General features: G+C 44.6%; 1 protein-coding gene across 2 annotated transcripts; it reads left to right on the top strand.

Annotated features, from left to right (window-relative positions):
• The first annotated feature begins 3,886 nt into the window (after positions 1-3,886).
• Positions 3,887-15,645, top strand: DDOST (dolichyl-diphosphooligosaccharide--protein glycosyltransferase non-catalytic subunit). 2 transcript variants are annotated; one of them, XM_061566021.1, is made up of 12 exons: positions 3,887-4,250; positions 5,089-5,199; positions 7,484-7,570; positions 8,634-8,737; positions 9,430-9,524; positions 10,136-10,229; positions 11,081-11,229; positions 11,523-11,670; positions 12,941-13,061; positions 13,995-14,101; positions 14,668-14,840; positions 14,878-15,645. In XM_061566021.1, the coding sequence occupies exons 1-11, from the start codon at positions 4,064-4,066 to the stop codon at positions 14,815-14,817; spliced, it is 1,353 nt and encodes a 450-aa protein (XP_061422005.1). In that variant the 5' UTR covers positions 3,887-4,063; the 3' UTR covers positions 14,818-14,840; positions 14,878-15,645. The 2 variants fall into 2 exon arrangements, with proteins under 2 accessions (XP_061422005.1, XP_061422004.1); XM_061566020.1 differs by having other exon boundaries at positions 3,891-4,250; positions 14,668-15,645.
• Positions 15,646-16,874: the final 1,229 nt, after the last annotated feature.

The raw sequence follows: 16,874 nt of genomic DNA, 5'->3' as shown, positions 1-16,874 counted from the left end.
ATTTAGGTTGTTAGCTCTCTCACGCAAGCATCCCTGAGCTAGTGGTGGAAATTACATGTTTCTATGGCAGGGGAAATTCAGTCATGCCTGAAGATTATCTCTGTTGCCTAACCACAAAGTGGTACTTATTTTAGCCATTCTGGAGGGATGCTTGGCCGAATTGAGAGCAGGGGAGAGCGGGGAAACGGTAAAAGAAATGGTTATCAGAAAACATGTTTTAAAATAAATTCTCACCAGGGCCCATGTTATCAAGTGCATTCTCTTTAACCCTTATCCACTGTATTGCTTTGTCCTCTCTATGTTCGATGAAGAAGGACCATTCCCCGAAACGTCTCCTGTTAGATATTTTTGTAGTAGTGTTCACGACTCTTGGACACCGGAGTTGGAGGCACACGGGTTTATTTAACACAGCACGTTCGTGGCATACAACACTGGAGGGGGTATCGGCCCCCTCACCCGACTAGCTGAGGATACACGTCCTAGCTATTCCTAGCCTGCCTCCTAGTCCTCCACTAACGGGCTAGGGGAGGCTATCTGGCCCGACACTGGTAAGTCGGGCCCGGTACCCGGAGTCCCAGACCAGCTCTTACAAGAGCACCGGCTCTGGCTCTCGGGACCACGCCACTGGCTCGGTCCTGTTCGGCCCTGATAAGGACAGCGAACCAGGGGAGTCCAGGTCTCTATCTAAGACGTCTTCAGTCTTCCCTGGTTAGCTTAACATAACTCCCGAGCCCTTTGATACATCCCCTTTTATACCCAACCCCTCGCTGAGGGGTGGGGCCCCGGGGGATCATAACGTCCGAATCAGTCCCCCCAAGGTTGCCTGGCGCGGACGTCGTAGAGGGCACCTCCCCGTGCACTCACGTAGCCCCGCCCACTGTGTTTGTTTGCCATAAGCTGCCATGCATAACGGGCTCTCTCTCTAACACCCCTACATTTTTATTATTTGGCCGCACCTCTGATTAGCATGGTTGGCTACTTACGGTGTGGAAGAAGCTCAACATATATACATGGACGAGGGTGTTGAGTTGTTTGGGTCAATTGTGCTTCTGCACCACTGCCAAAGCAGCATCACGAAATAATGTCTTAGTATGCACAGAGGTAAAGGCGCAACACTGCAATGGCTCACTCACTGGAGGCATCTCTTTAGAAGGTAGTTCGCCTACTCTTCAACGATGAACAGACGTGTCGGAAGAGGTGTAACCATATTTTACTCCACTGCACGCAACCTGACTGTCGATGCACACACACACATATATATTGAAAATAAGATTCATTGTATCTCAATTGCAAAGACTGTTTTGTAAAATTAATTAAATACTCTTGATTCTTCGCAAAATGTATCTATTTTGTGTTTGAACATCTTAACACATACTCTTTGGTTTTTTCGGTAAAGTCACGTAGGTAAAACAATAAAATTAAATAAATGAAAACTAAATTAAATCACGAAGTTTCGGAGGCAACACAAGCCTCCCTCATCAGGTGTAAAAAAGCCACAGCAAAATAACTGTAGCGAGACATTTATTTTATTTTATTGTTTTACCTACGTGACTTTACCGAAAAAAACAACGAGTATGAATCATTGCAGTCACGAAAGCTTCAAATATAGAATCTTAACACATATTGTATTGCCAGAAAGGATAAAACCTATTCTTATTTTTCATACTTTGATATTGTCAAAAAAGGTCCCATGATACATTAAATGCTCTATTGTGCCTGAAGGAAACGTTTTTCAATCAGTGCGCATAAGCAGGGCGAAGTTGCAGGCAACTTTTCCTCCCTGGTCTCTCGTGTGCTGTGAAGAAGGGCCATTGTCCAAAACGTCGAATAGATTATTATTTTTCTTATTCACAAATGTGTTGACTGTTTGCTATATCTGCCTAATTAGCCCACCATAGGGTTGACAATGAGCTACAAAACATCATATATGCACAGGCGCAGTGATAACAGCCGCTCTTCAGAATCTTCATATTTATTTATACCGGAGGAATCCGATGAGCTATAAAGCTCTTTTTCATAGATGTCCAGTCGGGGCGGGTCAGAACGTAACAACAATCTATATATATTTTTCATAAATACACGATATGGGTGCCAATTATAGGAAAGGTAAACAAGTCACTTAAAATATACAAATAAAACCCAAAACCCAATGAGGTATTCTAGATTTGAAGCTTTCGTGACTGCAAGGATTCATATTCTTAGGTTTTTTCGGTAAAGTCACGTAGGTAGCTTTTTATTTTATTTTAATTTTACTTTCATTAATTTTAAATTTTTACCTACGTGACTTTACCGAAAAAACCAATGAGGTATCAACATAATTTGCCAATGAGCTCACTCGCTGGAACGTGTTCACTGCGCGTTCCCAGCGCTCCCCAACCTTACGTGCGAACGCCTCCCCGTGGCCTGCAGTCTGAATTGCGACGCGCGGTCATTGACGCCTCAAATCGGCCCTCTCTCTGTGTGCTGGCGAACGAACCGCCTCGCCCCCCAGACAACAACATCGCGACGCGATGCCTGCCGCAGGTACCGCGACCATGTATGTGTTTTCTTGGAATTTCTCTCACTTGATACAGCTACTATCGTGCTGTGACGGTTCCACCTGAAGACGGAAGCTTGTGTTGCCTCCGAAACGTCGTGATTTTTATTTTATTTTTATTTTACTTTTATTTATTTTGAATTTTTTACCTACGTGACTTTACCGAAAAAAGCTAAGAATATGAATCCTTGCAGTCACGAAAGCTTCAAATCTAGAATTATGTGTGCCTGTATGTTGAACTTCTCTCGCTACCGTACGTAGCCTAACCATGCAAATCGTAGGCGCCGTGGGGGGGGGGGGGGGGGGGACAGCGAACTGAACGCGAATGGCAGTTCTCAAGGAATGAGTTTTCAATGGAGATTATTTGAAAGTGCTTAGCTCCAGTGGCTTCCGAATATCGGATAGAGCGTTTCGCTTCGCCGCTCCGACAAGAGTCTAAAATATTGCCGGAAAGGGTAAAGCCTATTCTTTTTTTCATCATCATCTTGATACAGGCAAAAAGGATCCCATAGATATCACATTAATTAATTAACTAATTCATCCACAAATTTAATCATAAATTCATCTATTGACTCACACATTTATCCATTGTTTCATTTATTCATTTACTCCATTCACTCACCAATGTAATCATTCATTCATTCATGAATATAATTCGCTCATTCACAATGCATTCACTAATATATCCACTGATTCACCCACTAATACTTGTAGGAACCTCTGGTTACACCAGCCCACAGGGGATTATTGTGTCCGTCCGTCCGTCGTGGAGGGAGGGGCTGGGTGGGGAGGGGCTGGGTGGGGAGGGGATGGGTGAGGAGGGGCTGGGTGGGGAGGGTGGGGAGGGGCTGGGTGGGGAGGGTGGGGCTGGGTGGGGGGTGGTAGGTGTGGGGCTGGGTGGGGAGGGGCTGGTCACCCCGTGGTGCCCTTATAAAACTCAACGTTTAACCTACTCACGCCGGCTCAGAGTCGGGCACATTTGCGGAATACACCACGCCGCCGTTGACTCTGGCCATTGACCGAGCAACCCAACGTTCCTACCAGCTCCCTCCGCAGGACAATGTGTTTAATTCGCCCCCCGCGCATTAATTCACCCACTCATAAATTCACCTATTCCTTCGTCCGTTCAATTACCTTTGACCCATCCAATGATTCACTCATTCACTCAACAATCCATCAATTTCCCCCATTCATTCACTCGCGACCCATTCACTCACTCATCATCTGCCACGCGCTCCACAACTGCTGCAGCACGTGACGTGGCAGGCTCAGGTGGCCCCCGCTCATTGGCCAACCGCTTCCTGCAGAATCCTACCGCGCTCGCCAAGTAGTCCCACGCACGTTCCCCACCGCGCCTCGTCAACTTCTATCGCAGCTCCCACGGCGTCAAAGGCATCTGGACCCGCGTGTACTCACCACTCATTTCGCCGTTCGACCAAAGCACCTCGCGCGCGATCGACATCTGCCACGACGGAGAAGCCGGCGGCGCATCACCCGCTCTTGTATCCGTGCGCGCATCTTGCTGTCATGGCTGCCCCCGTGTCTCCTTCGCCGCTCTCTCCGCTCTTTCTCCGTTTCCCCCTCTTCCTCCTCGTCGTCGTCGTCCTCCTGCTGAGCTCCGCGAGCCTCGTGCACGGAGGAGGGAAGACCCTCGTCTTGCTGGACAATCACGCCATCAAGGACACGCACTCCGTCTTTCTCTCGTCGCTCGCAGGTGCCGCGCCTGTCAAAAGCCTAGGCCTAGGTCTAGGCCAGGCCGTTAAGAGGAAGGATCGATCTTCTTGGTTCTTTCGGTAAAGTCACGTAGAAGGGAAGTAATCAAATAAAAACATAATACAATAATTATGTTTTATGATGTTATATTTTGTTTTATTATTTCAAATCTACGTGGAAATAATAAAATAAAAACATAATACAATAATTATGTTTTATTATGTTATATTATTTTATTATTTCAAATCTACGTGACTTTACCGAAAGAACCAAGAAGATCAATCCCTGCAGTCACGAAAGCTTTAAAAAGGAAGGATCGAGTTGGCGATGTTCACTCCACTGCTGGATGAGCTCCTTCCCTGGTGTACAGCGTATGGGTCGTGCTAGGGAAAGGGGGTTATTGAGCATACTTCACCACGCTGGTCAGTGCGCAACGGTGAATGTGGAGGCGGTTATATTTCGGCTATCCGTGTGAGTATGCACATCATTGGATTTATATGGGAGTCTACGGGTCTCTGCAAATCTGTGGGTTTCTTTGCAAGTGTCTGGTTGTATATGGAAGCCTATGGATCTTAGTCAATGGGTATGTGTTCAAGTATATGGGTATGTATACAAGTCTATGGGGCTTTGCGCAAGTCTATACAGCTCTGCACAAGTCTATTGGGCTCTGCAAGTCTATGGGGCTCTGCAAGTCTATGATATAAATTTAGATTGTATTGCTTTGAGGGCTGTAATGAAGGGTATAGCAACTGTCAGCTATGAAGTTGAGTTACAATAAAATTGTGCATCAAAAATAAGCACGTAGCATGAGTTGACATTCTTATGATTGTGACCTGCAGACCGAGGATTTGAGCTGACATACAAGACTGCCGATGACCCAAGCCTGTCTCTGATCAAGTATGGAGAGTTCCTGTACGATCATCTCATCATATTCTCCCCGTCTGTGGAAGGTAAAGCCCTGGACTGTGCACATGTTGACACACGTGCTGATTGCATTGGCATTTCCCAGATAAAGGACGCATGCATATTAACGTTCATTGCACTTGGAATTGCACCGCATTGATTAGAATAGATAATAATATAACCCGTAAAAACAAAGTTTTTCACTATAAATCCTTTATATGCGTGGTGGCTAGAGTCCTCTCGTCCTCTGGCTTGAGATGGCTGCCACCTATGGGTCAGATGATTGCATGGCAGCATTAAGCAATTGGTAATTAAATATTAATATTGTTTGTCCCTAAACATTGTGTAATATTTTGGAAAAACATTTTCACGAACATTAATTGTCTCGCACAACGAGTCTGTGTGGAAAATGTCAGCTCGATTGGATCATGGGAAGTGGGTTAAAAAACGACCGAAAGATTTGCACGGTCATAAGCAAGCAAGCAAGTGAACTTAATATAAAGGATTTAAAAAAGGAACACCGTTGGTCATTATTTAAGCACTAGTTACTGTCACGACACAAAAATTAATGGTGCACGTGACTGTGATCCCTGTAATCCACATTTATAATTGTGCAGTTTCAATTAAATGTAATTACATACTGGTTGTGATGGTGCTGGTAGTGGTTGTGTGTTGGAGGTGGTGTGGTGGTGTTTGAGATGCGGTTCATAGAGGTCCTTGCTATGGTGCAGGTCTGGTTGATGGTATGGTCGTGTTGGTGCTGTTGGTGGTATGGTGATTGTGAAGGTGGTGATGGTGTGTTCATGGTAGTGGTGGATTTGTTGGTGGTGATAGTGGTGATATTATTGGTGGTCGTGATGGTGGTGGTAAAATTTTAATGACAGTTGTGTCCCGTTAGATATGTGCCACACTGTGAAATGGATACATTGATGTTAAAGTCCACGTGCAATTTTCGTAGATAGATATTTGCATGTACTTTATGCAGGACCTAGTTGGGGTGCCGCAGTGGCGAGATGTTATCTCCTACGCCTGGTATGGAGGAGGCCGTGGATTCGACCCTGACGGCTGTATATTTGGAGATTCCATGTTCTCCCCGTGGTCACGTGGATTTTTCTCCCGGGTCCTCCGGTTATTCATGTAACTTGCTGACCCATCCCTACTGGACATGTGAAAAAGAGCTTCATAGTTAATCAGATTCATCCTCCAAGTTAAATAAAGATTCTGATGTTCAACCTGAACTTCACGCTTCTACACTACACATGAGAGGCCATGGTGGTGAGCTGTTAACTACCTTGCCTGGTATACAGGAGGTTATGGGTTCAATCCTGACCCTGATGCCTGTATATTTTTGGAAGTTACATGTTCTCCCCGTTGTCATGTGGCTTTTTCTCTGGGTCCTCCAGTTTTTCCCTCCACATTTAGAAACATGAGTTTAGAGCATTTGGCTGCTACAAATTGCCACGTGATAAGCCACTTCGTTGAGCTATCATTTGTGGTTAGAGCTCATTGGGCCTTACCTGGTAAAATAAAAGTTTTGAGTGAAAAATGTCACCGTAAAAAAAAAATGAACGTGATGTATATGCCAAGATTGTGTCCTCATAGTCATCCAGATAGGAGTGGGATGATAGGTGTACCAAAAACAAGACCCTAGTAGTATATGTACTGCATTTGAATGTTGGTGCTGGTGACTGAGGCATTGGGTTGAGAGGTAGGTGACTGTGTGGGGATGAGACAAGCGGCATGGTAATGGTGGATTGGGCAGAATAACTATTATAGAAGATAACTTAATGTTCAGGATTTTGGATAATGAGATTAATACAAGCATTTATTTATAATATAAATGTGTCAATAAAACCCACCACTAGTAAGGGTTGTTACTCAAACAGAACATGCCAATTCGTCACTAGTACAGCACACCGGTGTGTTGGAGAGCCAAGCCACAACATTTACAATCTGAGTATTTCTTGATTTGTTTAGAAATACGCAAATGGAGCACATCTAGGACTTAATGCGTTTTTTACTATATTTAATTGTAATTCTATACATTAGTCTAAATGTGAATATAATAATCAAATTACAATATAAATTGTGAATAGATGAGATTAACCAATATCCTTTTGCAAAAAACAAGCCCAGAATCACTTACTACTTGCATGGTGGTAAAATGAAAATAATTTGCTGTGAATGCTTTCTGCAGTTTCTCCAAGTTACAACTCATAAATACCTGATGTATGAAAATGTATTTTGGCCAGCCGAGTTGCTGACAGTACCACGTTATTGCCATCTCAGAATTGACGACGCTGTTATTTTTCGTGTGTCTCTTTGAAACAGATTTCGGAGGAAACATCAATGTGGAAACGATCACGTCATTCATAGATGGAGGGGGAAATGTGCTGGTGGCTGCAAGCTCTGATATTGGTGAGCCCTCGGTGTGCAGGGAATTGAGACGCAGTGTCATTTATGGGCTATTAAAGGAGATCTCTTAACTAATTCTGAGATTTCCTTTCGAGTGACAACTTTAATTCGAACTAGTATTACCTGTTCACACATACCCTGGCACAAAAACTTAGTCATGAAATGGCACTGAAGTAGATGGATATTTAGAAATCTTAGGAGCATGGAAGTTTGCTTTTTTTTATGAGATGAGAACTTTATAAAGGCGACCCCCACAGCTACGACCTAATTGGTTCCTGGCCGACGGTCACAAGTCGAAAGTCGAACCCCCTCATGTCCCATAGGGCCCATTGTTATACATTGGGGTTGCGTTCCTGGAAACCCATTACATACCGTAAAAATACCTAAAATTGGCCACGAATGAAAATAACCCTAACAAACATTTATTGTAGCTTAACATAACCTTGACCAACATTTATTAAGTTAAACCAAACACATTTGAAAATCCTTAAGTACCTTTCTGCACTGTGCATCGCATTTCCTCTGCTCGGACTTAGCGAAAGACGAACATTTTTCAAAATTTGAAGAAAATGTACAAAAGTGAAGAGCGTTGCGAAAGAGACGCCTCTCTCGGCGCAGCTGCAGACTGTCAGGCTATACTGTACATACGTTTACGGCGGAAGAGCAAAGTGGCGCCATCTGTGCACATGTTTTGCGTGCACTCGTCGCCAGATGGCGCAGCGTCTGTGCCTGACATGCGCACACTCGACGCCAAACGACTCGGTATTGGTTGCAGTCGCTCGGCGGTCGTAGATACGAGTTATGGTCGTTACTGTGGGGGTCTTGGTTACTTTTAGAATGGTCGTAAAATCGGGGAATCGCAAGTCGAACCTGTAGTGTGTTTTTATGGTTCAGTAACCAGGACGAGACACCAACTCGCTACACTTGAGAACCATGTTAAATCATGAATAGTCGCCCAGACCTAAACTCGTAATCCCAGCCAATGCCCGCCTTAGCATCCTGACCCCTTAGCTCTTGGGGTGGCTTGTTGTCGATGTTGTTGTTTGTGTGTTGTGATGTATTTTAGGTGACCCTATCAGAGACTTGGGGAGCGAGTGTGGCATTGAGTTTGATGAAGAGAAGACGGCCGTGATTGATCATCACAGCTACGACATCTCGGACGAGGGGGAGGTCCGTGCCTTGTGCTTGGTGGAGAATAATGGGTTAATGCTATCTAATGAACAGACAGGAATCCATTTCTCCACACATTTTTTTATACTCAAATGGTTACTGGAAGACATTGGTGTATATCGGCTGATGGGTGAAAAATGAGTTTTCATTTGTATGAAAAAGCTGATTTTCTTTCTGGTAATTATTTATTTGCATCATAATGTCAGTGTCCATCTTACACGTTATTCACGTGTAATTATAATTAAGGATTCGGTATTCAGCCAAGGTGAACAAAGTTATTTAGATCATGTATACTTATTGCCACAGGTTATTATTTTATTAAATTATTCATATTAAGCTGTAGCTGTCAGTTTTGCCTTTGCTTTCATTATTAAATCATGTTTTACGTGACTTAATGGTTTTGTGGCAGCAAATATATTTATTCATCTGTACAAAATGCTTACATGGTCTCGATGTGCTCTTATGGATGCTATAACCTAGTTATTCGTGTAAAAAAAACTCATCACATAAAATATATGAATCGGTTAAATCGTATCAAATGTTGTTGCTAGATGTTTTTTTATCACATTTGCCTCGTATGCTTTGCTGATGGAGCATCTGCGGCATAATCTACATGCAAAGTGGCATTTAAGAATGAAGCGGATGAGCAAAATTTTGCGTGGTTCAAACGCCTGTTGGTTTTGTTTTTTTAGCACACGTTGGTGGTGGCTGATGCTGACAACCTCATCAAGGTGCCCATGGTCGTTGGGGAGCCTACGGGAAACCCCATCCTGTTCCGTGGCGTTGGGTGAGCAGACAAACAAAAAGTGACAAAAACACAACACATTTGTCAAAAACACTGCCTTATAAAGAACAATGTGTATAACATGCAACATTTTGGGTAATGGCTGCTCTTCATAGCACATCCTGTATGCCCACATCCTCTATGCAAGGTGAATAAAGGCCATTGCCCAAAACATCACCCATTATATATATTTTTTAGTTTTAAAACCACTGTTATTGACAAATGGGAGGTGTTTTTGTGCTCATGCACCACTTAATTATCACCAAATAATTTGGACTAAAAATACGTTCAGGCATTCACTAGTTCCTGGAAACTCACCAGTCCCCATCGTACCTGACATTCACCACTCACAAGTTGACACGATATAGTGGGAAGCCCACTGAGATTCAACAGCTACCCCCGGCCCCGTACTCCCCTGCCTAACAAGCGCATGCCTCTCCCCTGTGTGATTTTGAAATGGGGCTAGTGGCACAGCACCGGGCTATTATATAAAATGGTAGAGCAGACGAGTACCGCTGGAGTCGAGAAGCTGAATTTTTGAGTGGGAGAGATTTCAAACTGTATTCTGTAATGTGTGTGTGTCCGTGGTGTTTTTGTTTTATCATTGCGTCTAGCATGGTGGCTGACCCTGAAAACGCACTGGTCTTGGACATCTTGACCGGATCTTCCACTACTTACTCGTTCTTCCCAGACAAGCCCGTGACCCAGGTTTGCACACGCGCACAACATCCTGCCGTTGCTACGACACTTGAAGTGATCGAATTGGATTAAAGCAGCGCTTGTGATTTAATTGTATATGACCAAACAAACCGGAACTCTCCTGATCTCGTAAGATCTCTTAAGCTAAACATAGTTGAGCCTGAATTTTAACGAGATCTATATTTTATCCATCTCATCATTTTCCAAAATGTGATTTCACTCAAACGGCGCATCGGTGAGACGGAAAATTTTCAACCCATCATGTCGCACCGACAAGAATTGTATGGGGCGTGCCTCTATACATTTGGGTTGCGTTCTTGGAAATATCGTACCGTATATATTGAAATGTATTTTCTCATAAGGTCCCATTATATAGCCTCAGATGCCTTCCGAAGAAAATATTTTCCCACCCAAAATCTACTTGAGTAACACTTTTAAACGCAACTTCGATATATATATTCATGCATAAATATCCAGGTACACCTGTAGTCCTAATTTAGATTTTTGCACCACACTGGGGCCAATTCTTTTGTATGGCAGGAGGAAAAAGCAACGGTTTTGAAATGTATTATAGTTGAATGCTAATTTATTTCAGCCAGCCCTAAGGATGCAATAGACGCGGTATGGATTGCAGCGATTCCATCAGGATATGCATGGATTCGTGCATTCCTCGTTCATGTATATGGTTTGGAATTGTAATTGAGTTGTAATTGCAATGTAATATTAATGTCACGTCATTATGCTGCTGTAATTATACCTGATCCCAGATCTAATTAACACCCCTCCCGTCGCACTCACAGAGACTGGCCCATCTGAGCGCGTTATTAAATGTTTTTTTCTTGTTGACGCCGTCGCTGCAGTACCCCCACGCAGTCGGCAAGAACACGCTGCTCATTGCCGGGCTCCAAGGAAGAAACAACGCCCGTGTCATCTTCTCCGGCTCTCTCGACTTCTTCAGTAACGCCGCCTTCAACTCCCCCGTGCAGAAGTCCACTCCGGGCTCCAAGAGGTTTGTCCGCTTTCCCCGGCTGGGGTTCTTCCCCTGCTCTTACGCGTGACCTGTCATTTTAGGCTGTGCGCGAATGACTCCGCCACTGCCCTTGTGAAATGCTATCAATGTGTTTTGATCTTTGTGGTTCTTTCGGTAAAGTCACGTAGAAGGAAAGTAATAAAATTATTTTATTGTTTTATTTTTATTATTTTATTACTTCCCTTCTACGAGACTTTACCGAAAGAACCAAGAAGATGAATCCCTGCAGTCACGAAAGCTTTAAATGGAAATGTGTTTTGAATCGAAAACAGGTTCAACAAGGCTGGCAACGAGGAGCTGGCCATTGCACTGTCACGCTGGGTGTTTAAGGAGGAAGGAGTCCTCCGGGTCGGGGACGCGAAGCACCACCCCGTGGGAGAGGCCGACCCCCCAGCTGCCTACACCGTCACCGACCTGGTGGTGAGCATCCCCGTCAATCTTCTTGGTTCTTTCGGTAAAGTCACGTAGAAGAGAAGTAATAAAATAATAACAAGTATAACCCGTAAAAACAAAGTTTTTCACTATAAATCCTTTATATGCGTGGCGGCTAGAGTCCTCTCGTCCTCTGGCTTGAGATGGCTGCCACCTATGGGTCAGATGATTGCATGGCAGCATTAAGCAATTGGTAATTAAATATAATATTTTTGTCCTAAAAAGTGTAAAATTTTGGAAAAAAATTTTCACGAACATTAATTGTCACGCACAACGAGTCTGTGTGGAAAATGTCAGCTCGATTGGATCACGGGAAGTGGGTTAAAAAACGACCGAAAGATTTGCACGGTCCTAAGCAAGCAAGCATGTGAACTTAATATAAAGGATTTAAAAATAAAACATAATAAAATAATATAATATAACTAATATTACTTCCCTTCTACGTGACTTTACCGAAAGAACCAAGAAGATGAATCCCTGCAGTCACGAAAGCTTTAAATCGAAAAATCCCCGTAATGTTAGCAATGGTGACATTGATGGATATACTGAAAGTAAACTATCAACTATTTAACAGGTAAGGTCCACTGAACTCTATAGGTCTCTTTCGGAAGCGACCTCGCCACGAATGAGAGCTTGACGAAAGTAGCTTGTCATGTGGAAATGTAAAGCAGCCAAATATTCTGCAAATTTTTTTCCCATAGCCTGTTAGGTGTGAAAGACCGAGAGTTAAGTGGAGTCAATTGACAGCTTCTGACCTGTAGGTTATGTTTGTTAAAAGTCGATTTTAACAAACCATACATTTCAATATCTGATTACACATCTTCTGAAAAAGAAAGACGCTAAAGAAAAAAAATATTTCCTGACATTCCTTGTTCTGGAAGCGAAATTTCTTCTGGAGGCACTAAAATATCCTGGAAGACAAAAGTGAGCAAATGAACGGGAGGAAGATCACTTCCGAAAGAAGTGACAATCGGTGTGGACACCGCATGATTTGATCTCTCACTACCTCACAGTCCTTATGCTGACTATAACACCAACACCGTCCCTGATGCTTTGATCTTAGCACTAGCCCTTGTTACATTCACATGGTTCCTAAAACTATCCTAAACCCCCAAATAATAACACTTGCCCAAATTCTGTGTGTATGTTGAACTTCTTTTGCACGGTACGTAGCCACCCGTGCTAACACTAACGTTAGTCAAGTGTTCAGCAAAAGTAATGCCCTCTGTCCCCATGTCTGTCCTTGACCCCCTTCCAGGAGTTCAGCATTGTCATTGAGAAGCTGGAGGAAGGCAAGTGGGTGCCCTACGATGGGAAAGACGTGCAGCTTGAGTTTGTGCGCATCGACCCCTTCGTGAGGACCTACCTGAAGAGGAGCGGTGAGGCAGCATCCGTGGATTGTCCCAGAAACGCACGGCTTCAATGCTTCTTATGATTCGCACGTACACCTGAAGCCGAATGGTTTGCCAGAAATGGTTAATTTAAGCACAAGCTGGCCAGCCTGTTCTATATAATAGGTGACATTTTGGCCAGTGACCCATCTTCATCTCACGTGTATGCAGAGATCAGAGCGATTGTTAATGTTAATCAGGAGACTGCACCAATACACCCATGGGGCCCTGATAAGAAAACGTTTTGTTTTCTGGATGACCTCTGGATTCCAGTCTGGCTGCATGTTGCATTCAGTGGGCAGCATCGGTGGCTGGGGGGTGGGAGTTGAGAGTTGTGCTATCACATCATACTCTCAACCATACTCGTATTACCATACTATATATCACAACAGAGGGGGGATGTCAGGGTGCGAGATAGCGGGAGGGAAGAAGAGACGGAGAGGGGTGGTGAGATGGTGAAAGGGCATGAAACGGAGGGGAAAGAAAGCGCTGAACGGAAATAAACCAGCGAGCAAATGTGACGAGCAGTGGAAGGGAGAAGATGAGGGAGACTGCAAATGGAAGTTCCGGGGAAACCTCACCCCCACGCTTGCACACGAGGAGATGTCGCTCGCTAAAAGTCCGTCAATTCGACAGGTTCACAAACCCACCTGCTGAGGTTGGTGGCCAGGATGTCTCTGATGGGGAGGGGGTGGGGGGGACCCTTCTGTGTGATTTTGTCATAGGGGGTTTGTGTGTGTGGGTGTGTTGCTATATGGGTGCAGTGCTGGCTACCCCCCCACACCCCCTGGTGCACCGTGCTGGCCTTCATAGGTGCTCGCTGAACAGCACTTTCCCCAACAGTCTGTTAAGAATATACGGGGGGGATCTTTATTGTTATACGCAGAGTATATAAATTACCCATGTTTTGTCATCGTACAGGAAATCGGTACAGCACCCAGTTCACGCTACCAGATGTGTACGGAGTCTTTCAGTTCAAGATCGACTACAACCGACTGGGCTACACTCACCTCTACTCCACCACTCAGGTACGGACACATTCACTCTCAACCCACCCTTCAGTGTCATCCTGCTAACATGAAGTGAATGTGGCACAGCAAGCAATGCTGCCTGGATCGAGTGAAGCACTGTGCAGGTCTCCCGTTAACAAGAAACTTGCAGTCTCAGCTCGCGCGTTTCTTAACCCCCCCCAATTTAATCACGATTGTGCTATTGGTGTCACGAAGCAAGGAATCCACTTTCTCACAGTGCAATACAATCACCCCCTCACCCATTAGAGAGTTGGTCCACAGAAGCAGATACCACAGAACTAATCCTGAGTTCCCTTCAAGTGACCTGGTCCATACAGTGGGGGGGAAACACTTTCGCACCCAGTCTGCTACATAAATTAATGTTTGTAGCACGACAGTTTTTTGTTACTTTTTTTACAAAATGAGGCTACAAATAGTAATTTGATTTAATTACATGACATAAATAGCTCTATTGGGATGAGGTATTGAGAGAGATAAAAGGATTAATTGAATATATAATAACAAAAACCTACGTGGCACAGAAGCTGTAACACAAACCCAGCGTCATCGTTCTCTGCCCACAGGTGTCCGTGAGGCCTTTGCAGCACACGCAGTACGAACGCTTCATCCCGTCGGCCTACCCGTACTATGCCAGCTCCTTCTCCATGATGCTCGGCGTCTTCCTCTTCTCTCTCGTCTTCCTTCACTATCGCGAGAAGGAGAAGTCCGAGTGAGGAGAGGAGATTCGCCGTGCGTCACCACGGGCTCCCCGTTGCCAGCTGGGATGCGACGTCTCGATGGATGATGCCTCCTAATGTGGAGGGGTGGTGGCGGCGGGGACGTGGTGGTGGGGGGGGGGTTACCATTGGCAGATCACCCTAGTTCACTACGGTTAAGTCCGTCATATAAAATTCAAGTTGAAGAAGACCCTGTGGAATCTTTTTTTTGGCAAGAGTTTGAGGACTGTTGTGTGCGCAGTTCTGACCTAAAGTGTATTGCGATAAGGGGTGCAGATGGTTACATTTCTATTGTAAACGTGAGCCAGGGCTCAAAGTGCAGTGGAAATCTGTCCCAAGTGTGAAAACTCCCCTCTTGCCCGCTTGTTGCGTCTCCAATTCAGTGTGCATTCAAAATTACAATTCCTTTCTGGTTGAAATTAACCAAAATGGTCAGAAAAATATTTCACCCCCACCCCCGCCCGCTCCTTAAGGGAAATGCAAAAGTCTGGATTTCCTTTTCATAATATATACTCACTGAATGATATTTTTATTTATTCAGTTAGACATTTTTTTGGGGTGGGGGTAATAATTGCGAAATGGAATGATTTTGGTTCATCTAAAGTACATTTTCAGTTAAATGTCATTACCTTGACCAAACATGTGATGAACCCAAAGGTTTGAATGGAAAAGGGAATGCTGATGTTGTAAAATATTACTTTACTTTGGGAGTAGACAATATCTGAAAGTGAATTTTGTGTACAAGGTAAAACAATATTTGAATGCATTCCAAATGTAGACGGAGCACTGATTATGCAATAAAAAATTGGGTTTTTGGTACCACTGCTGGCTTGTTTGCTCTCCCAATACCTACGACAATCACCCAGGAATGTCTGTCAGCGCTCGTGACGTCAGTCCACATCGACCAGCCCCCCTCATTAATATTCATGAGCAGGTGACTGCCTCAAATGGGCACCACCGCCATCAATAATCATGAGTGGGTGACGTCACTCAATATGGAGTACCCCCACAATCATGCGCAAATGACGTCACTCCACATCGAACAGCCCCCCTCGTTAATAATCATGAGCAGGTGACGTCACTTCACATGGAGCACCCCCCTCAATAATGAGCAGGTGACGTCACTCCACATGGAGCACCCCCCTCATTAATAATCATGAGCAGGTGACGTCACTCCACATGGAGCACCCTCCCCCCTCATTAATATTCATGAGCAGGTGACGGCACTCCATGGAGCACCCTCCCCCCTCATTAATAATCATGAGCAGGTGACGTCACTCCACATGGAGCACCCTCCCCCCTCATTAATAATCATGAGCAGGTGACGGCACTCCACATGGAGCACCCTCCCCTCATTAATATTCATGAGCAGGTGACGTCACTCCACATGGAGCACCCTCCCCCTCATTAATATTCATGAGCAGGTGACGTCACTCCACATGGAGCACCCTCCCCTCATTAATATTCATGAGCAGGTGACGTCACTCCACATGGAGCACCCTCCCCCCTCATTAATAATCATGAACAGGTGACTGCACTCCACATGGAGCACCCTTCCCCCTCATTAATAATCATGAGCAGGTGACGTCACTCCACACGGAGCACCCTCCCCCCTCATTAATAATCATGAGCAGGTGACGTCACTCCACATGGAGCACCCTCCCCCCTCATTAATAATCATGAGCAGGTGACGTCACTCCACATGGAGCACCCTCCCCCTCATTAATATTCATGAGCAGGTGACGTCACTCCACATGGAGCACCCTCCCCCCTCATTAATATTCATGAGGTGACGTCACTTTGCTCCCCCGCGTCAATGAGCGTGGTGAAGTATGGTCAAATAACCCACACGGCTGGGGTAGGGAGGCCCTCCTACAGAAGTGGATGGACAAAGGTGCTCTACACGTGTAATGGTTCTTTGTTTTTTTCGGTAAAGTCACGTATAAAAATAAAATAATAAATTAAATAATAGCATACGACGTTTCGATTGCAACACAAGCAATCATCATCAGGTATAATGAAATAGCGACATAGAATATAACCAGAAAACTATA

This window comes from Lethenteron reissneri, chromosome 36 (assembly GCF_015708825.2).
Source record: "Lethenteron reissneri isolate LAM-NWPU_2019-01 chromosome 36, ASM1570882v1, whole genome shotgun sequence".
NCBI lineage: Eukaryota > Metazoa > Chordata > Hyperoartia > Petromyzontiformes > Petromyzontidae > Lethenteron > Lethenteron reissneri.
The sequence above is the reverse complement of the archived record's forward strand: the minus strand, read 5'-3'. Positions and strand labels throughout refer to the sequence as shown.

Excerpts from the sequence above, each read along its gene's own strand:
- DDOST (XM_061566021.1), top strand. The coding sequence starts at position 4,064 with ATGGCTGCCCCCGTGTCTCCTTCGCCGCTCTCTCCGCTCTTTCTCCGT. Across the intron at positions 8,738-9,429 it reads ACATCTCGGACGAGGGGGAG|CACACGTTGGTGGTGGCTGA; the intron begins GTCCGTGCCTTG and ends TTGTTTTTTTAG. Across the intron at positions 9,525-10,135 it reads ATCCTGTTCCGTGGCGTTGG|CATGGTGGCTGACCCTGAAA; the intron begins GTGAGCAGACAA and ends CATTGCGTCTAG.